Source organism: Eleutherodactylus coqui, chromosome 10 (genome assembly GCF_035609145.1).
Source record: "Eleutherodactylus coqui strain aEleCoq1 chromosome 10, aEleCoq1.hap1, whole genome shotgun sequence".
Lineage (NCBI taxonomy): Eukaryota > Metazoa > Chordata > Amphibia > Anura > Eleutherodactylidae > Eleutherodactylus > Eleutherodactylus coqui.
Genome location: NC_089846.1, coordinates 102,239,737 through 102,261,595, shown reverse-complemented (window position 1 = coordinate 102,261,595; position 21,859 = coordinate 102,239,737). Strand labels below are relative to the sequence as shown.

The window sequence follows — 21,859 nt, the reverse complement described above, 5'->3', positions numbered from 1 at the left end:
GGCGTTTTTCTCTGAAAAGGAGTGAAAAGGTGAGGATTTGCTCATGTAATCACTCCATTTAGCCCTGCAGATGCTGCAATCATTGCCAACCATGGCATCTAAATGTTTTTACAGAAAAAATACTAAAACTTTCCTCTTCTTACCCAAGGCTTTAAATATTGAAAATATAAAAAGAAAAAACAAAAACCTACACTTCATTGGCATCACTACATCTATAACAACCCGTACTATAAAATATTACATTTATCCAGCACAGAAAATTCCATTGCAAAAAATAAATAAACATGAATAAAATTAATTAAAAAAACATATATTCCTCAAAATGGTACCAATAAAACCACAAATTGTCCCACAAAAAAGGCCACATGCAGGTCAACTGAAAAAATAAAAATGCTCTGGTCCTGGAATGAGGTGCCACACAAAAAATATTTTTTAAAAAGTATTTATAATTGTGAAAAAGTGGTAAGACATAATAAAACATAAAGGTAACATGATATTTACACCACATGGGGGGGTACCATAAAAATAAATTGGAAAAAACTGTGATACAATAGCTATTTTCCATTGCCTCACATCAAAAAGAAATTAATAAAAGTCATTCAATACATTATAGGTATCTAAAACTGGTTCCTATAAAACTTAAAATTTGCGTTGCAGAGTACAAGGGTTCATGCCGCTACATTGCCAAAAAAATAAAATAGTTAGGACCGGTGGAACGCAAAGAGATACGATTTACTGGTTCCTTAAGGCTAAACTTAGTTATGCCAATAGAGGGTTAAAAATGCATTTCGTGTGACTGAGTTCTGCGTCAAATTTATTTACACGAGACATAAGTTCAAAATCTACAGTTTAAAACAAAAGTGACATTTTTGGGAGGGTTTTTCAATTTTAATGTGACTGTTGGGGAATTAAGAATGTGCCTCGTATTCTAGAGAAAACATTGGCAGTAAAGTATGGGGTCCCTGCAGTATATATATTTGTGAGGAGAGATGCTCTAAATCCCTAATTAAAGTTTCCTGTCGTAGCTTCTATTTCACTGCTTACCCTCACCGTGAAACCAAACGGGACAGGATCTGTCGACAAGTACTTCTATCCACTTGATCTGTGACCCCACATACTCGGGCTGTGTGACATAAATGCTCAGGCTTTAGCCTTGCAGCCTTCCTAATATATGAGTGACATATTGAGCTATTTGCACCCAATTCATGTCAACACATATAGTATGAAACCACAAAAATAAATTTACAGGATATTAGCAGGACAGTTACTAATCGGAATAACTATTCTACTGTTCCTGTCTAGATTCCCCGGGTTTCACTGCACCTCAAACATAACTTTCAGCCAAAATATTGACTATGTTGACAAAAGTATTGGGCCCCTTCCAATCCTGTGCTGTCAGGTGAAGTCTAGATCTCAATCCCATCGAGCATCTTTGGGATGAACTAGAATGCCCAACATGCCCAACATCCCCTGCATCACTATCTAAAGCTCTTCTCGAGGAATGGAGGCAAATCTTGTCTATCAGAATTTATTGAAAGGCAGCCTAGGAGGGTAACTTCAGCCACTGAGGCCAAAGGTGGCCCGACACTATATTGAAAAATGTGAATAAAATCGAATTTCATCACCTTCTATATCTGTCCCAATACCTTTATCAATATAGTGTACGTATGCAGATTTTATTACTAAATGTGTCGTCAGTTTCTTATTCATATAAGATCCATGAAAATATCTTGCTGCTAGTTATTTACTAGCTAAGCTATATAGGTACTTTTTGAATAAGAGTTGGTAATTATATACAATCATGTAATTTTTCAGTACACCGTTTTATATGTCAGTCCCATAGTCCCATAGCATCAGGTCTTTATAGCATTTCATGGATAAAAACACTTTTGCTATTATCGCTAGCACCATACTGTTATGTCCGCTTGACGCACAAAAGCGCCACTCCTCAGAATGGACACAAACGTGTCCATTTAAAACCACAAACACACTAAAGTACTTGCACGGACCAATTGCATCTCTCCAGGAGGCAGAGTAGACAACTGTCCCTAACTGATCAGGGAAAGAGGGGCATCCCTGCCTAAAAGCGGAGTCATCGCCTCGATAAAGGCGGACCCACTGTCTTCTTCTACTGACCTGACTATCCCTAATCAGGGAGCTGGTGAGATGCACAAAACACTCAGGCCATGACACTGTTCAGACAAACACTGTACACAGAACAGGACTGCACATAAAGCACATGTCTGGCACCCTGCACAGACCTAACATAAGTCGCTGTTTAAACCAACATACAGTGTAAGATTTACCACACAGAACAGGACTGTACACCCCACATGTCTGGCACCCTGCACAGACATACAACACAAGTCACTGTTCACACCAACATACAACAGGTAGTACATACAACACGGACCCCACCCAGAGCTCACATGCATACCAATGACAAACCAAAGCCATCCAGTGTCCTCACTCCAGGGGAATAGGGAGAGTCAGCCACCATGCTGACATAGGGAGCAGTGTCAGGCATCACCCATCTGACACACACATAGGACATCAGACGTCTGGGGGCCGCACCTGCCCAGGAATAGGGAGAAACCTGTGGGCTGCCTGTACCTGTGTGGTCACTGTGCCACACACTACACAATGCAGGTACCCCAGAACGCAAGGAGGGGAGGGACAGCAGGTACCCATACCATCTTCAGGGGAGGAGAGAGACACACTTCAGACAAGCATGCACACACCACCTCTGAGTGGGTACAACAGAGATACATAAGGCATTAAAATGACCAGCAATCTCTCCCAAGAGTTTGCTGGTATTTATCTGCTGTAGACCAGGGGGATTGGCTGCTGGAAAATACCACACCCAGCCATCTCAATTAACACCTACCTGTATAGGTGTGCACAAGGAAGCCTGTAGAGCCACAGGTCCCGGATGCACAACCTTAACACATACTTAAAAATGTTATATAATTCACTCACAATATATCTCACAACACAAGAGAATTTAGAGTATAAACCCAAATCACCCAACCATGCTGTTTTCTGCTCATTTAGTCACTCAATTACACCTTTAAGACATGCTTACCACAATGATATCTTAGAATTGTATTTTAAGTTGACTGATTTGTTCTGTAGGCTTGTCTCCATACATATTCCAATCCTTATGTAATAATATACTAAGTGTTGCAACAAACAAACTGCCCAACTGAGCAGATGAAGATGAAGAATACAGGATCCAAAGGTTTTCCAAGACACTAAAATATATGTCAACAAACCACTTGGCATTAGATCAAGTACACAGAGAGAAATCCAATAAACCACATATTCCACCATATGGAGAAAACACATAGAAAGCGCACTTCCTAGTGTGATGAAGAACTTGACAGTGAGTCCGTGCTGGAACAACTCCTTTATTGTTAGAATTAGGGAGCATGACTGAAGTGGAAAAGCCTACGATGGCAATAGCAGCTGCAGCGAGGCTGCTAATAAAGAGCATAGCCAGGCATAGTGTAATAACATAGGGTCAAATTCAGGAAAGGCAATATTTGCTCATCATGCTCACAAACAAAATAATTAAAAAGTGCGTGTAAAAAATCATGGCACCATCGGTATTAAACACCATACAGAAACCCAACCTTGGGATTCATTACTTGACTTCTTCCAGGGCATATCTTGAGTTTCGCCACTCCGTTTCTTTGGGGCATTCTAATCCTTGGTGGCCTTACACACAAGTCTAAGAACACCTCAAGCTTGTTGTTCTTGAACACAGGAATGTATGTCTGCCTCTGCTTACTACTTAAAAAGCTTTCAACAATTCGAAAAACGGGTGCAGCCATCAACTTGACAGCTCCTTGATTGATACCCTATATTGAATGTTATTCTTCAAATCCTTCCTTGACACTCTGATGGACAAGGCATCAAGAGGCAATATATATGGTGCTTGTCATTCATATGCAGCCAAGTCCGTACTAAAACTTGCCCGATTCCAATAGCAAAAAATTGTCCCTTGTGGTTCTTTGCCATTTACCATTCTGGAAACTCTACATGCTAATATACTTAGTACTTGACACTTTGTCTTCTTTTCGATTCTAAACATACAGTATAGATATTATACATTAATATACAGTACAAAATACATATTCATGGGCGTAATTTCCAAGTAAGAAGGAAAAGGGGGTCAGAGCAATGACAATGATGATCATATAGAAATCCCTCTCACAGCTTTAGGAGCTGTAAGTTGAGCTGTAGGGCTCCATAGTTACATGTTATGCCTCTGTACATATTGTACATTCCAAATATTTGGGGGTTTGCAACTTTTTAAAAAAGTCCTAAGAATCCTTGAAACGACTAAAATTCATAATAATACTGCCGAGGATAAATTAATGATGCTAAAGAGAAATATTTGCATATATCTTCACATACCACACCTCTTTGTGAACTTGCAACTCCATGACTTATTCTAAAATGGATTTGATTTATCTCCCTGGTATAATAATAATGCTGTTACAGTCCGGATAGGGGTTTGGGCAGAGAAAACAACAGTGGGGGCAACATCAACATAGTGATGAGCACTTGAGTTGTGTTTATTTCCTCTCATGGTTTCCTTCCAAGATCTCTGCACAATAGAAGGCATGTATGATTTATATAATGTTTGTTATTACAAGGTAGAGGCTTTCTATGTTGGTAGAGCACCTCTCCCTGGACTCGTACATCCTGGATTACTTTACTAACTTAAAAGCAAACATCAGTTTCAGAATAGTCCGTTTCATTGCATCAATGAAGCATAATAGGCAAAGATGGCAAATACAGTAATTCAATGGGGTCACTTAAGTGCACATATTTTGTCTATATAGCAGTTGAAGGCTAAAAGAAAGGCATCCCAAAACCGGAAACATCGTGGCATCCAAAGATAACAATTCAGATATATTAATTAAAAAAGTCTTAAAGTCACTGGGTCCCACAAAAAAACATTTCTCGGCTGTTTCAGAGTTGCACTGCAATCATGTTAGAAGCTGCCTAACTGGGACTCTATTAAACCATTAAGGACCAAGTGCCTGGTCCTGGGCTTAAAGCCCCACTGATAGTAAAATTACAACGGGGATTTAAGCCTCCTGCTATTGAATGACAGCTGAGAGCTGCCTCTGATTGGTCCCTGCGCTCAGCCAGTCAGAGGCAGCACTCACTCACCCATTCATGAATTCATGAATGGGTGAGTGAGAGCTGCCTCTGATTGGTGAGGGCTGTGACAAATCAGAGGCAGCCCATTCAGCAGGCGGGGATTTTAAATCCCCGCCTGCTGAATACTACAGAGAGCAGTTCAGGAGAACTTCCGGCTGGACGCGGGTGAACTCCGTCTGCAGGGAAAAGATGAGTATACTTCTTTTTTTTTTTTTACACATTTTAGGATGGTTTTCAGGGAAGGGCTTATATTTTTAAGCCCTTCCCGAAAATTCATCCCGCGCTCACCGGCAGCCCATTGCTTTTAATGGAGCCTGCTGTATTGACATTTCACGTAATGGAATATCAACATAAATAAGGGCCACATTGTAATACCACAGCAGAAAACCTTTGTATAATAATGCCCATGGCCATCATGCACTTACGGCGGTCTCTGTAGAGTACTGCCTGCCACCGGCAGGGCCACAGAGTTCACCACAACTTTAGTAGTTGGAGAAAAAGTGAATAGAGGGAACATCAGACATCTGTTATCATATGTGCCATGTTTAGGGCTATGAAGTATGAACTATGGATACGAGGTAAAGGCCATCTTCACCTAACCTGTTATGTTTCTTGTAGATAATTTACATCCATTCCTAGAAATGAACACGCTGACACCTGGCTTCGCCCCTATGGATCCTAAGGCAAATGAATTGATTGTCCCTTGCCGCGTAAGCTCACCAAAATTTAAAGTCTCCTTACATTATGTAAGTATATGATTTATTGTGGTTGTACTAAGAGCATATTCCACTTCTGGTATCTGGAAGGCATGTAGAAATGTATGTTCAGCATATACAGTAGCATTGTACAGTAGTGCTTGTGATGGGATACATTGTACATTGTGTGTCAATACAATACTTATTCCCAGACATTCTCAGCAGTGTATTTGTATAGTCTGACAAGGAATTAATTCTCTTCTTTAAACAATGGTTTGTTCCATTAAATTGGGTATTCAATTTCAGGAAATTGCAACAAATTTCCTCCCTATCCATAGTTTACAGTCATCTGCATTGAAAAACTATGACCTCTATTCATGAGTGCAAGAAAACAATGTATAGATATATCAAATGGTCATATCTATGCTGGTGGGCTACCTAATTCACTTTACCAGTGGAGAAATGTTTTTGATTGTTTATTGTTGGGCTTTTGACACTCCTGAAGTTGGGTTTCTGCTTGTGTTAGGTATAATTACAATGAAAGTAGTTGGCTCCTATAGATACACCCTTCCTTTAACTAAACTGGTGAATGCTACACTTATAGAAACCCCAAGTAAGTCTCATAGACCTTCAGTGGGAGAACTATGGAGATATGCAGACAACTCTTAATTCATTCTCCACCCTGATAATATGGCTAGCAGCCTCTGGACCTAACTACACAGGTGACTCCAGCCACCCGATAGTTGAAGTCGCAGCTTTGGTTGTGTCATAAATGTCTTAGAGGAGAAAGCCCTTTATTAGAAGAGCTGTCAGCTCTCCGATATGTCTATTTTAGTAAATACTTGTATTACTTAAACACTTGCTGGAACATTTTTTTTAGGCCAGTGACACATTGGCGTATTTGCACAGCCAATACGCAGAGAATAGAACCCATTGATTTCAATGAATTGAACAAAAAAAGCGCAAAGTTCTCAATTTTCCAGGGCATTTGTGCACCAAAAGTCTGCATAGAAGTCAATAGGGATGCCCAAATACTCACAAAATGCGCTAAGAGATGAGTGAAATACTGTGTTATATCCAAATAAGGATGCTGCAACAATACCTCTGCAGCACCTCCTATTGGAAGGCAGCATTCCTTCACATCAATGTATGACCCTTTATATAGGTCTGTAGATAGAGCAATGATTGGGAAGTGAAAACCAAGCCAGAATCCATACACAGACAGCTGTTTCGGGGTTTTTGCCCCTCATCAGTGTGCAGTAGGACACCCGTCCCGATACTGTGTAATTGCACAGGAAAAAGAATACATCTGGACCTCATTAGACTAGCATTTCAATCAGTGCATATTTCTTTGCAAATAAGCATGCCTTGCATGTGCAAAAAGTGACAGTGTGCTGGATGATCAGCTGGGGAACCCAATTGGTGGATCCTCAGTAATTATCAGTTGATGACCTATCCTGAGAATAGTTTATACGTAGATAATTAGGAATCCCTTTAAGAAAAAGTAATAAGAATATTCAGCCCAACTTTATGCATTAAATAGGTGAGCTATATCCTTGGACTATTATATGTATCAAGCGAATGTAACTAAGTATGGCTATTGTTCTGCTAATGTTCCTGGTAATGACTTATTACACATTAACTCTATGGCGTAAGTGTAGGGTAGTCCGGTACTTCAGCTCATTTGTCCTAGGGTGATATATTTCACAACACCTACATGAAAATAGTGTTACCCATAAATTACAATGCTTTAACTAGTTGCCTTCATAGCAGACTTATTCCACCCAAGAGGATTCCGAGATGTATTGTAGTAGAGGTAGCCGCAAGGTCAAAGTCTGTTAAGCTTTTGCGTTTTCTCCATTGACTGTGTTTTGACAGAATTTACAAACCATAATTCTTCTTGAAGTGACATTCGCTTGAAGTTGTGTTTCTTTTTCAAATTGTTTAATTACAGCTTGGGCATGTTTCTCGATGGCTGCTATGCAGAGTCTGTTAGAGTTGGCAAGCTATCCTGAGAAGAATTTCACGCTGAGTGCTTACAAATGTTGTGATCTGGTGCAATGCGCGAAGTGATTAAATACTTAGAAAGACGTATGCATCCTCAGAATCACTGCAGAAAGCCCTTCTACTACTATCGGCTGACCTCTGTAGGTGCATTGGCCATCATCACTTCTTCAGCTAATCAATGCAATCAAGAGTTACTTATCGAGTGTGGCCAGCAACATCAAGACCTTGCAGTGGATTTCCCTGCATCATGAACACTTAACCCTTTCCAATCCACTGTCTGACGTCTTAAGACATTATGATTTAAGGCTGTACAGTTGGATGACGTCCGTCAGGGTTCTCTTACTGTATATTGCCAGCCTCTATGCTGTCGGGCCTATCCAACATGTAACCTCATGCAGTACTGGCTTTAGCCAGCAGATAGCGCTGTTGTATAACAGCAGAAATAGAGTAAGCCCCCTAGGAAAACCAGGATACAAACTGGATTGGAAAGGGTTAAGTGCGTGTTAGGCCCAATTTCATAGGAAGTTAATTCTCCTTCTAGTTTGTTTTAAAGCTGTGGAAGGAACACATTCCAATTTGCAGACACATTCTCTACTGCATAGTAATTCTAAGTAGCCTTGGAAAGTTATAATTAGCATTTATCTGTAATTAACTCAGGCCTTATATTTTCTTTGTCGTTACTGGAGGTAACAGTCTTCATGGTCTTTACTGCCTGTATACTAGCTGCCTCTTAAGATTTCTCCTAATTACAATACTACTTCTTAAGAGGAAATGATAGAGTCGTGCGGAGACATTCAGTCGGCTTCCTGTGTATAAAGGAAGTCCAGGCAGGAAAGTGCTCAGTGACGGTAAATATAGAAAGTCCAAATTTAAGCTGACAGTCCCTACCTGTAAGGATATCACAGGGGAATAGTTTTATTAGCAATCATCTTAATTCACAACTATTTCTTCCAGACGTTTTACAATCTCTTCGGGAAACGCATTGTTTAAGGACGCAGCCCCTTTTTTTTCCATTTTTCGTTTTTGCCTCCCGCCTTTTAAAAATCGTAACTTTTTTAGTTAATCATCATCGTAGGGCTTGTTTTTTTACGGGCCGAGTTGTATTTGTCAATGGTACCATATAATGTACTGAAAAACTTTAGAAAAATTCTAAGTGAGGTGAAATGGAAAAAAAATAAAAATTCCGCCATCTTTTTTGTTTTATTATTTAGATTATTTTATTATAAATATTGCAATGTTTTTTTAAAATCATTATTTCCTTTTATTTTTTAAATAATAATTAATAAAACTTTTTATAATTAATTTTTCACTTTTTCTCTTAAGAATTTACGATGGTTTGATCACTCATGCAGGAGAATGTAATGCATGCTAATACATTGTCTTGCCATCCGACGGACAATCTGTCAAGCCATTGCTTGATAGGCAATCTGTAATGGCAGCCCTGGGGCCTTTCAGAAGGCTCTCGGCTGCAATGGCAACCCGTAATCTTATCACGAGGGGGCAGTGCAAGAACTCCAAACACCAATCGTGGCATTTAAATGCTGCTGTCACTATTGACGGCGGGATTGAAAGCGTTAACAGCTCCCATCAACGCCACCACTTATTGGAGCTGTTGCGGGTGGGTATTCACTGCTAGAAACATCCAGCATCCACATTGTATGAAGCGAGATTGACCCATGATCCCTCGCTATACATACCCCGAACCTGCAGGACATAACTGTACGCCCTGTAGCGTTAAGGCGTTAAATTGTTTATGCCACCAAAAATATTTATCATCTATCTACAAGATAGGTTATAAATGTATGATCAGCGGGGACCCAACAACTGGGAGAATGGCACTCCTTGCCTCCCTACTGAATAGTAAGGGCTCAGTCACCACGGGCGCATTGCACCCGTACACCGGCGCCGATGTGTCCGTGTGACTGACAGTTAGAAGACGGCCGTACCTGAAGATGGACGTCTCTCTGCAGCGCTGATGAAAGAACACATGACCGGCAATGAAGCCGGTCACATGTTCTTTCCTCCGGCGTTGCAGAGAGACGCCCGTCTTCAGGTATGGCCGTCTGCTACATGCAGTAACATGGGCACCGATGCGCCCGTGTGACTGAGCCCTAACAGTGTAACAAAACAGTGACTGGAGAAGGGCACAACCACCCAACTGATTTGTAAAAGAAGAAATCCCAAAGGATTAATGTCCCCTTTTTTTATTTGCTTAAAAGGACCAGTGATAAGTGTGTTTCAAGGTTCAAGCCCCCTTCATCAGCATTACAGCTGGTGGCAGCAGATAACTGTACTCACACACAAACTGATGCAAGCCAGGAGTTAAGTATAACAAGTGTGTAGCCTCACCAGAAGAGCGGGAAACCTTTCTCCTCGATTGCTTTTTGTTCAATTTTTTCTTGGATATGGGGTGACCAGGAAAGTACAATTCTGGTGCTGCCTGTATTTTTTTCTAACAGTGTTCACAGATTAATAGAGATGAGCGAGCACCAAAATGCTCGAGTGCTCGTTACTCGAGTCGAACTTTTCACGATGCTCGAGGGTTCGTTTCGAGTAACGAACCCCATTGAAGTCAATGGGCGACCCGAGCATTTTTGTATATCGCCGATGCTCGCTAAGGTTTTCATTTGTGAAAACCTGGGCAATTCAAGAAAGTGATGGGAACGACACAGAAACGGATAGGGCAGGCGAGGGGCTACATGTTGGGCTGCATCTCAAGTTCACAGGTCCCACTATTAAGCCACAATAGCGGCAAGAGTGGGCCCCCCCCTCCCAACAACTTTTACTTCTGAAAAGCCCTCATTAGCAATGGATACCTTAGCTAAGCACCACACTACCTCCAACAAAGCACAATCACTGCCTGCATGACACTCCGCTGCCACTTCTCCTGGGTAACATGCTGCCCAACCCCCCTCCCCCCTGCACGACCCAGTGTCCACAGCGCACACCAAATTGTCCCTGCACAGCCTTCAGCTGCCCTCATGCCACGCCACACTCATGTCTATTTATAAGTGCGTCTGCCAGAGGAACCGCAGGCACACACTGCAGAGGGTTGGCACGGCTAGGCAGCGACCCTCTTTAAAAGGGGCGGGGCGATAGCCCACAATGCTGTACAGAAGCAATGAGAAATCCAATCCTGTGCCACCTCCATCTGGAGCTGCACACGTGGGCATAGCAATGGGAACCTATGTGCCACACACTATTCATTCTGTCAAGGTGTCTGCATGCCCCATTCAGACCGCGGTTTTTTATAAATAGTCACAGGCAGGTACAACTGGGAATCCCCAACTCCGCAATGGGAATTCCGTGTGCACCCACAGCATGGGTGGCTCCCTGGAACCCACCCGCTGTACATAAATGTATCCCATTGCAGTGCCCTGGACAGCAGAGCTGACGTCAGATGAAATGCAGGTGGGCTTCGGCCCACACTGCATGCCCCAGTCAGACTGGGGTTCTTTAGAAGTGGACACAGATGCATTTACAACTCCCTGTGGACCCACAGCATGGGTGGGTGCCAGGAAGCCACCGGCGGTACATAAAAATATCCCATTGCATTGCCCATCACAGCTGAGGTAATAATGTCATGTTTAATGCAGGTGGGCTTCGGCCCACACTGCATGCCCCAGTCAGACTGGGGTTCTTTAGAAGTGGACACAGATGCATTTACAACTCCCTGTGGACCCACAGCATGGGTGGGTGCCAGGAAGCCACCGGCGGTACATAAAAATATCCCATTGCATTGCCCATTACAGCTGAGGTAATAATGTCATGTTTAATGCAGGTGGGCTTCGGCCCACACTGCATGCCCGAGTCAGACTGGGGTTCTTTAGAAGTGGACACAGATGCATTTACAACTCCCTGTGGACCCACAGCATGGGTGGGTGCCAGGAAGCCACCGGCGGTACATAAAAATATCCCATTGCATTGCCCATCACAGCTGAGGTAATAATGTCATGTTTAATGCAGGTGGGCTTCGGCCCACACTGCATGCCCCAGTCAGACTGGGGTTCTTTAGAAGTGGACACAGATGCATTTACAACTCCCTGTGGACCCACAGCATGGGTGGCTCCCTGGAACCCACCGGCGGTACATAAATACATCCCATTGCAGTGCCCAACACAGCTAATGTAACGTCAGCTGTAATGCAGGTGGGCTAAAAATTAATTTGATTACACTGTAGGCGAGGGCCCCCAAAAATTGGTGTATCAACAGTACTAATGTACATCAGAAAAATTGCCCATGCCCAACCAAGAGGGCAGGTGAAACCCATTAATCGCTTTGGTTAATGTGGCTTAATTGGTAACTAGGCCAGGAGGCAGCCCAGTTAAAATAAAAATTGATTGAGGTGAAAGTTTCAACGCTTTAATGAGCATTGAAACGTATAAAAATTGTTTAGAAAAATTATATGACTGAGCCTTGTGGGCCTAAGAAAAATTGCCCGTTCGGCGTGATTATGTGAGGTTTCAGGAGGAGGAGCAGGAGGAGGAGGAGGAATATTATACACAGATTGATGAAGCGAAAAGGTCCCCGTTTTTGATGGGGATACAGAACGATGCTTCCATCCGCGGGTGCAGCCTACGTATTGCTTAGGTATCGCTGCTGTCCGCTGGTGGAGAAGAGAAGTCTGGGGAAATCCAGGCTTTGTTCATCTTGATGAGTGTTAGCCTGTCGGCACTGTCGGTTCACAGGCGGGTACACTTATCTGTGATGATTCCCCCAGCTCTCTGACAAGACGCTAGCCACAGGACAAGCAAGCACCTCCAGGGCATACAGCGCGAGTTCAGGCCACGTGTCCAGCTTCGACACCCAGTAGTTGTAGGGGCCAGAGGCGTCACGGAGGACGGTCGTGCAATCGGCTACGTACTCCCTCACCATCCTTTTACAGTGCTCCCGCCGACTCAGCCGTGACTGGGGAGCGGTGACACATTCTTGCTGGGGAGCCATAAAGCAGTCAAGGGCCTTAAAGAGTGTTGCCCTGCCTGTGCTGTACATGCTGCCTGATCTCCGCGCCTCCCCTGCTACCTGGCCCTCGGAACTGCGCCTTCGGCCACTAGCGCTGTCGTATGGGAATTTTACGATCAGTGTGTCCGCCAGGGTCCTGTGGTATAGCAACACTCTCGAACCCCTTTCCTCTTCGGGTATGAGAGTGGAAAGGCTCTCCTTATACCGTGGGTCGAGCAGTGTGTACACCCAGTAATCCGTAGTGGCCAGAATGCGTGTAACGCGAGGGTCACGAGAAAAGCATCCTAACATGAAGTCAGCCATGTGTGCCAGGGTACCTGTACGCAACACATGACTATCCTCACTAGGAAGATCACTTTCAGGATCCTCCTCCTCCTCCTCCTCCTCAGGCCATACACGCTGAAAGGATGACAGGCCAGCAGCATGTGTACCCTCACCAGTGGGCCAAGCTGTCTCTTCCCCCTCCTCCTCATCTTCCTCCTCCTCCTCACCGCGCTGAGATATAGACAGGAGGGTGCTCTGACTATCCAGCGATATACTGTCTTCCCCCGGCTCTGTTTCCGAGCGCAAAGCGTCTGCCTTTATGCTTTGCAGGGAACTTCTCAAGAGGCATAGCAGAGGAATAGTGATGCTAATGATTGCAGCATCGCCGCTCACCACCTGGGTAGACTCCTCAAACTTTCCAAGGACCTGGCAGATGTCTGCCAACCAGGCCCACTCTTCTGAAAATAATTGAGGAGGCTGACTCCCACTGCGCCGCCCATGTTGGAGTTGGTATTCCACTATAGCTCTACGCTGCTCATAGAGCCTGGCCAACATGTGGAGCGTAGAGTTCCACCGTGTGGGCACGTCGCACAGCAGTCGGTGCACTGGCAGATTAAACCGATGTTGCAGGGTGCGCAGGGTGGCAGCGTTCGTGTGGGAGTTGCGGAAATGTGCGCAGAGCCGGCGCACCTTTCCGAGCAGGTCTGACAAGCGTGGGTAGCTTTTCAGAAAGCGCTGAACCACCAAATTAAAGACGTGGGCCAGGCATGGCACGTGCGTGAGGCTGCCGAGCTGCAGAGCCGCCACCAGGTTACGGCCGTTGTCACACACGACCATGCCCGGTTGGAGGCTCAGCGGCGCAAGCCAGCGGTCGGTCTGCTCTGTCAGACCCTGCAGCAGTTCGTGGGCCGTGTGCCTCTTCTCTCCTAAGCTGAGTAGTTTCAGCATGGCCTGCTGACGCTTGCCCACCGCTGTGCTGCCACGCCGTGCGACACCGACTGCTGGCGACGTGCTGCTGCTGCTGACACATCTTGATTGTGAGACAGAGGTTGCGTTGGAGGAGGAGGAGGGTGCTTTAGTGGAGGAAGCATACACCGCCGCAGATACCACCACCGAGCTGTGGACCGCAATTCTGGGGGTGGGTAGGACGTGAGCGGTCCCAGGCTCTGACTCTGTCCCAGCCTCCACTAAATTCACCCAATGTGCCGTCAGGGAGATATAGTGGCCCTGCCCGCCTGTGCTTGTCCACGTGTCCGTTGTTAAGTGGACCTTGGCAGTAACCGCGTTGGTGAGGGTGCGTACAATGTTGCGGGAGACGTGGTCGTGCAGGGCTGGGACGGCACATCGGGAAAAATAGTGGCGACTGGGAACTGAGTAGCGCTGGGCCGCCGCCGCCATCATACTTTTGAAGGACTCCGTTTCCACAACCCTATACGGCAGCATCTCCAGGCTGATAAATTTGGCTACGTGCACGTTTAACGCTTGAGCGTGCGGGTGCGTGGCGGCGTACTTGCGCTTGCGCTCAAACACTTGCGCTAGCGACGGCTGGATGGTGCGCTGAGAGACATTGGTGGATGGGGCCGAGGACAGCGGAGGTGAGGGTGTGGGAGCAGGCCAGGAGACAGTAGTGCCTGTGTCCTCAGAGCGGGGTTGGATCTCAGTGGCAGGTTGAGGCACAGGGGGAGAGGCAGCGGTGCAAACCGGAGGCGGTGAACGGCCTTCGTCCCACCTTGTGGGGTGCTTGGCCATCATATGTCTGCGCATGCTGGTGGTGGTGAGGCTGGTGGTGGTGGCTCCCCGGCTGATCTTGGCGCGACAAAGGTGGCACACCACTGTTCGTCGGTCGTCTGCACTCTCAGTGAAAAACTGCCAGACCTTTGAGCACCTCGGCCTCTGCAGGGTGGCATGGCGCGAGGGAGCGCTTTGGGAAACAGTTGGTGGATTATTCGGTCTGGCCCTGCCTCTACCCCTGGACACCGCACTGCCTCTTGCAACCTGCCCTGCTGCTGCCCTTGCCTCCCCCTCTGAAGACCTGTCCTCAGAAGGCGTAGCAAACCAGGTGGGGTCAGTCACCTCATTGTCCTGCTGCTCTTCCTCAGAATCCTCGGTGCGCTCCTCCCTCGGACTTAATGCCCTTACTACTACCTCACTGATAGACAACTGTGTCTCATCGTCATCGGCCTCCTCACCCACTGAAAGGTCTTGAGACAGTTGCCGGAAGTCCCCAGCCTCATCCCCCGGACCCCGGGAACTTTGCAATGGTTGGGCATCAGTCACGATAAACTCCTCTGGTGGGAGAGGAACCACTGCTGCCCAATCTGAGCAGGGGCCCGAGAACAGATCCTGCCAGTCTGCCCGCTCCTCAGAATGTCTCATTTTCATGGAGTGAGGAGGCTGGGAGGAAGGAGGAGCAGCAGCCAGAGGATTCTGAGTTGCAGCAGTGGACGGCGCAGAACTGTGGGTGGACGATAGGTTGCTGGAAGCACTTTCTGCCATCCACGACAGGACCTGCTCACACTGCTCATTTTCTAATAAAGGTCTACTGCGTGGACCCATTAAATGTGCTATGAATGTGGGGACGCCAGAAACATGCCTATCTCCTAATCCCGCAGTAGTCGGCTGCGATACACCTGGATCAGGAGCTCGGCCTGTGCCCACACCCGGACTAGGGCCTCCGCGTCCTCGGCCGCGCCCACGTCCTCTAGGCCTACCCCTACCCCTCAGCATGCTGTATTACCACTAATGCAGAAACAGAACGCTGTAATTAAATGTGCCGCTTATTGGCCTGTGGTTGGAGGCTGACTTCGCTTACGGAACGCCAGGAAATAATTTGGCGCAAGCCTGCTGTAACACTTAGCTAGCTGCGTATGGTTTTGTTGTAGAACTACTACACCCAGCACACACGGACCCAGAACACTGAGCACAGTGACAGGCAGGCCAGATAGATTTTTTGCCCAATATTTTTTGGAAAAGGACCACTGCGTATATTCAATCAATAATATATGTCTTCTGGCCCTGCCTACACAATTCTGTCCCTGGAGTATTACTCACAGAACTGCAGAGTGTTGCACTGTTATTAACTGCAACAGAGCGGTAATTTCAGAGCTAGGAAATAATTTGGCGCACACCTGCTGTAACACTTAGCTGGCTGCGTATTTATTTGTAGAACTACTACACCCAGCACACACAGACCCAGAACACTGAGCACAGTCACAGGCAGGCCAAATAGATTTTTTGCCCAATATTTTTTGGAAAAGGACCACTGCGTATATTCAATCAATAATATATGTCTTCTGGCCCTGCCTACACAATTCTGTCCCTGGAGTATTACTGCAGGGTGCAATGCTCTGCACGGTCGATATACCAAAAAAAAAAAAATGTGCAACACTGCAGAAAGCAGCCTCCACACTACTGCACACGGTTAGATGTGGCCCTAAGAAGGACCGTTGGGGTTCTTGAAGCCTACAATAACTCCTAACGCTCTCCCTGCCTAAGCACTTCTGTCCCTGGAGTATTACTGCAGGGCGCAATGCTCTGCACGGCCGATATACCAAAAAAAAAAAAAGTGCAACACTGCAAAAAGCAGCCTCCACACTACTGCACACGGTTAGATGTGGCCCTAAGAAGGACCATTGGGGTTCTTGAAGCCTACACTAACTCCTAACACTCTCCCTACAGCAGCTCCAACACGATAGCACTGTCCCTCAGCTATGTCACAACGCATCTGAGGCGAGCCGCGGGAGGGGCCGATTTTTATACTCGGGTGACACCTGTTCTTGCCAGCCACTCACTGCAGGGGGGTGGTATAGGGCTTGAACGTCGCAGGGGGAAGTTGTAATGCCTTCCCTGTCTTTCTATTGGCCAGAAAAGCGCGCTAACGTCTCAGAGATGAAAGTGAAAGTAACTCGAACATCGCATGGTACTCGTTACGAGTAACGAGCATCTCGAACACGCTAATACTCGAACGAGTATCAAGCTCGGATGAGTACGTTCGCTCATCTCTACAGATTAACAATCTGGACTTTTTTAGACACAGTGATGCCAAATATTTTTATTTATTTATTTATTTTAGTTTTTGATCAGATACTGGAAAGGGCGGGGGCAGTGTAAACTTTTACTACCTTTTTCTAATAATTAATAGAACTTTTTTTTTACTTCTTTAAACTTTTTTTTAGCCCCCCCAGGGAACTTCAACATGCAATTATACCATAGTATTGCATAATACCACATTCTGACGGGCAGTCGATGAAGACTTGCCACAAGCACATCTCGACAGGCGATCATTCATGGCAGTCCTTCATTCTCTGGCATTTAGAGATGCTGATCAAATAGCAGGAAAGAAAGTTAGTTTAAGACTTAAGAAGCTGAATGCAGGGAGCGCCGTGGTCAATGTAGCCTCTAGGATTTCATTATTGGCCAATAGCACTGAACATAAATTAATAGATTATGTGGGCAGAAGAGGGCAAATCAGATAAGATGTACTGCATACATGAAAAGCCAACGACTGCCAGTAATGGTATCATTTATCATTGAGCAAATACTGTACCAAGCGCTGCTTTATCACAAAACTATTTCTTGTTGTTCACAAAAACGGTCAATCACACATCTTACATCGATATGTCATAAATGATCAGAGGTTAAAACCTGTTTTTATTGCTTGGGACAGACGGCAATTACTGCCTATAAATATGCATCAGTGCAAACCGGCCCCTGAGACATTGCGGTACCATATAGGTTTCGGTTGGCTGCAATCCTGAAGGTACATTACGGCATGCAATCATATAAGATGAGTGATTGGTTGTGATGACGAGCAATGAGTGACACGAGTCCCTGAATGTTTGCCATCTAGTTTAATGGGAAACAATGATGTTTTTACAGGACTTGATATGAAATAAGAACAATGACACTGATTGACTCATAGTGCGTAATAGTTACATAGTACAAAACTAAACTAAAAAGTCTTGAAATGTGCCAGATTTGTCCCAGTGGCTCATGTTGGACGAGAAACGAAATAACTTTTAGACTGTCTAGACTAAGAGCTTTTTTACACGTTCGGAAAATGGTTGGATTGTGCAAATTTGAGTGATACTTGTTCAGTGTAATCATGGCCGATGATTGAACGATGAACTAGAACCGGATCGCTTCACTGTCATCGTTCATTTTATGCCGGCATAAAAATCATCGTTCGCTCGCCGCTGCGTGTAAACAGTAATTGTTTAGTCGTTCACATTTACTAGTAGAGTGAACAACTGATCTGCATGTATAAACAGACTAACCAACTACATACAACCTAGTTGTTGACTTAGTTTACATCAGTTTATACATCAAGAGTTTGGCGTCATATATGGTACACTGTTGCATTCACAATACACCCTTTTTCCCATAAAAGCCACACCCCTTTGCCCATAAATACCTGCACCGTTTTCAAACACAATGAAAAAATGTAAGGAATGTGTCTAAAATGCAACATAAATGTAGTGCGAAGTGTGTAAGACTTGTACCAGAAAACGGACAGTTTGAATGGTAAATTTGCCTCAATCTGTTTAGAATTGGTGTATTCATCATTGCACTCCAAGTGCACTCCGAGCATGCTCAGAGTGTGGAGAACATAGAAACTAGGACTGTAGTACTAGGTGGTGACTGCTATGAGTGCTCTCCCTCCTACTCCGCATCTTCCCTGACTTCACTACTAGTACCATTCTCCCTGACAAGGGTGCTCACTGGACTTGTGGGGATTAACCCTCTGAAGGATGTATGTATTGAGTGCAGTTATACAGCTCACAAAACTCAAAGGGTGTACCTACTTTCAGTAATGGTAGTAATGTCAGGGGAGAGGCGGAGCACAGCCAGCCAGGAATGGGAGGGAAAGAACCGATTGCCTAGCACTATATTCATGGTTTCTAGGTTTTTCATGCTTCAAGTATAATTGGAGTGCAACGATGAATATGCCAAATGAGACTTAAAAGTCCTAACATGAGTTTTAACCCAAAATGAATGTAAACTCCAGTAGGGGGATATGAGACAATATGGCTGCAACGAAGACAGGAGAGCATTTTGTGTTCTTGATTTTCACATCTATCAGTCTATTATATGTACGACCCTTATCTTTCCATGAGGAAACAATCCCAGGGATTATCGCAATGCAGTCAGAAGTCAGCTCAATAGGTAATCTCCTGCATGGATTGGCCATGCCGGTAGGGATGACAGTGAACTTCTACCTTGGCCTCCACATTTTCTGAACTTTACGCCTTGTGATGGAGTGTTAGAGTCTAGATGCCCCCCTTCCCACCGACCATGCATGATCTGCGAGGATGCATCCTAGAATCCATTGCATCAGCCAATCGTGATATGCTACGTATATGGCACGAACTTGACTAGAGGCTGGATGTGTGTCGAGTGACAAATGGGGCCACATTGAACACCTCGGATGTGCAAAACATTTTGAGTTTCTGTTACCATTTACTGTATAATAGAGATGAGAGAGTATACTCGCTAAGGCACATTACTCAAGTGAGTAGTGCCTTAGCCGAGTATCTCGCCGCTCGTCTCTAAAAATTCGAGGGGCCGGCGCGGGTGACAGGTGAGTTGCAGCGGGGAGCGGGGGGAGAGAGAGAGAGATCTCCCCTCCGTTCCTCCCCGCCGCCCCCCCGCCCCCCACCGGCCCCCGAATCTTTAGAGACGAGCGGGGAGATACTCGGCTAAGGCACTACTCGCTCGAGTAATGTGCCTTAGCAAGTATACTCGCTCATCTCTACTGTATATCAAATTTCTGTATGTAAGTGTCACTAAACATGAGTTATGAGGGATTAACATTGGGAAGACCATTTGTAATAACCCTGTATAGGCTTTGTCCACTAGATGACACTATATAACTTGACACTTAGGCTATGTGGTACCTCTCGTAAACAATACTTTTAGATGTGGATGCTCATTTTCTTGTCTTTTTTCACTTCCTACTGTTTTTCTACTTGTAACTTCCTAACTTTTTCCTACTGTTTTTTGGGAAGAGGAACTGATGTGAATAGTAGCGGGAAATAAGTAAATAATGCTACCTGTAGCAGAAACTACCGTGTTTCCCCGAAAATAAGACAGTGCCTTATATTAATTTTTGTTCAAAAAGGTTTAACTTTTTTACATGTATAGCTGCCTGGACACTATTTAAATTGACTTTTTTAATTAACTGTTAGCAGGGCTTAATTTTGGAGTAGGGCTTATATTTCAAGCATCCTCAAAAAGCCTGAAAAATCATTTTGCATCCTCAAAAATTCTGGAAAATCATACTATGTCTTATTTTCAGGGTAGGTCTTATTTTCAGGGAAACAGGGTATGTTAAATGACCGATTGTATAAAGCAAGTTGTTATGTTTAAACATATTTTTTCACAATTTTAGTGATTCTGTTTTTTAATTTTCGATGTCGCAATCTATATTTTAATTAAAAAAATCTAACATCCTGCAGTTTGACCACTAAGCTGAATAACAGTCTGAGGGTGCGTTCACACGAACGTATATCAGCTCGGTTTTAACGCCGAGCCGATATACGTTGTCCTCATGTGCAGGGGGGGAGGCTGGAAGAGCCCAGGAGCAGAAACTCAGCTCCCGCCCCCTCTCTGCCTCCTCTCCGCCCCTCTGCACTATTTGCAATGAGAGGAGGTGAAACGGGGGCGGGGCTAAGTTCCGGTAATTGGCCCCGCCCTCGTTCCGCCTCTCCCCATTGCAAATAGTGCAGAGGGGTGGAGAGGAGGCAGAGAGGGGGCGGGAGCTGAGTTTCTGCTCCTGGGCTCTTCCAGCCTCCCCCCCCCCCCCCCTGCACATGAGGACAACGTATATCGGCTCGGCGTGAAAACCGAGCCGATATACGTTCGTGTGAACGCACCCTGAGACTGCGTATTCTGTAAAAGTTTCAGCAGTCATCTCATTATCATAACAGGCAGGATTACAATGAAAGGTGCCATGCATATAGACAATGCAGGATCCATCATTCCATAGATCAAAGCTCACCTCCTCCCTTCCCCTGCATAATGATCTTTGCACATGTTACAGAGCATGCCTAGAACAGTCTTACACAGAAGCTTTTGGGTCAAATCCTATCTATTATGTGACTGTCCCTTGAAGCTGTTGTAAAAAATACCTCTAAATTCAGCTATAAAGTGTATCTCTGCAACTCAGGCAAGATGGCAGCCCGCAGAGTTATGTACAGTCAATAGGATAAAGAAATCTGCAATATAAAATGCGGGCTGTCGGACTTAATTGACAATGAGCAGTGGGGACTACCCACTTGGCACATTCACAGCACTGGCAGCTGAATCTAGGAAGGGTCCGTATGGAGGACCAAGGCTGAGTGCAAACAGAAGAAAGACATTGGAGTTGGCAGGACTGTAATGGCTAAGCTATGCAGCCGGCTCTGCTGATATGATGACATGGCAGTTTGCTTCTTCGTGGTCTTTGCATTTTCATATGTTACATAATTATTAATTAGTATACTTTTGATGTTTTTGTAAAAGGTAAATGGGGTATAATCGCAATATGTTTTAAAATGCTAGATAGATCTCTCTCTCCCCCCCCCCCTCCGCCCCCCGCATGGCGCTCGATCGAGTAATCAGTTAGGACTTAGTCACACGGGCGCATCGGCGCCCGTGTCACCGCACTAGAAGACGGCCGCACTGCAGATGGGGACAAATCTCCGCAGCGCCGGAAGAAAGAACATGTGCCGGTCATGTGTTCTTTCTTACGGTGCTGCAGAGAGACGTCCTTC

General features: G+C 45.2%; 1 protein-coding gene across 1 annotated transcript in view; it reads left to right on the top strand.

Moving 5' to 3' along the window:
• LOC136580796 (vascular endothelial growth factor receptor kdr-like) overlaps positions 1–21,859 on the top strand; it is a 203,148-nt gene that overhangs the window by 56,170 nt on the left and 125,119 nt on the right. The window contains exon 4 of the mRNA XM_066581654.1: positions 5,797–5,924. Within this exon, the coding sequence (XP_066437751.1) occupies positions 5,797–5,924 (128 nt within the window). The remainder of the gene's footprint in view (positions 1–5,796; positions 5,925–21,859) is intronic.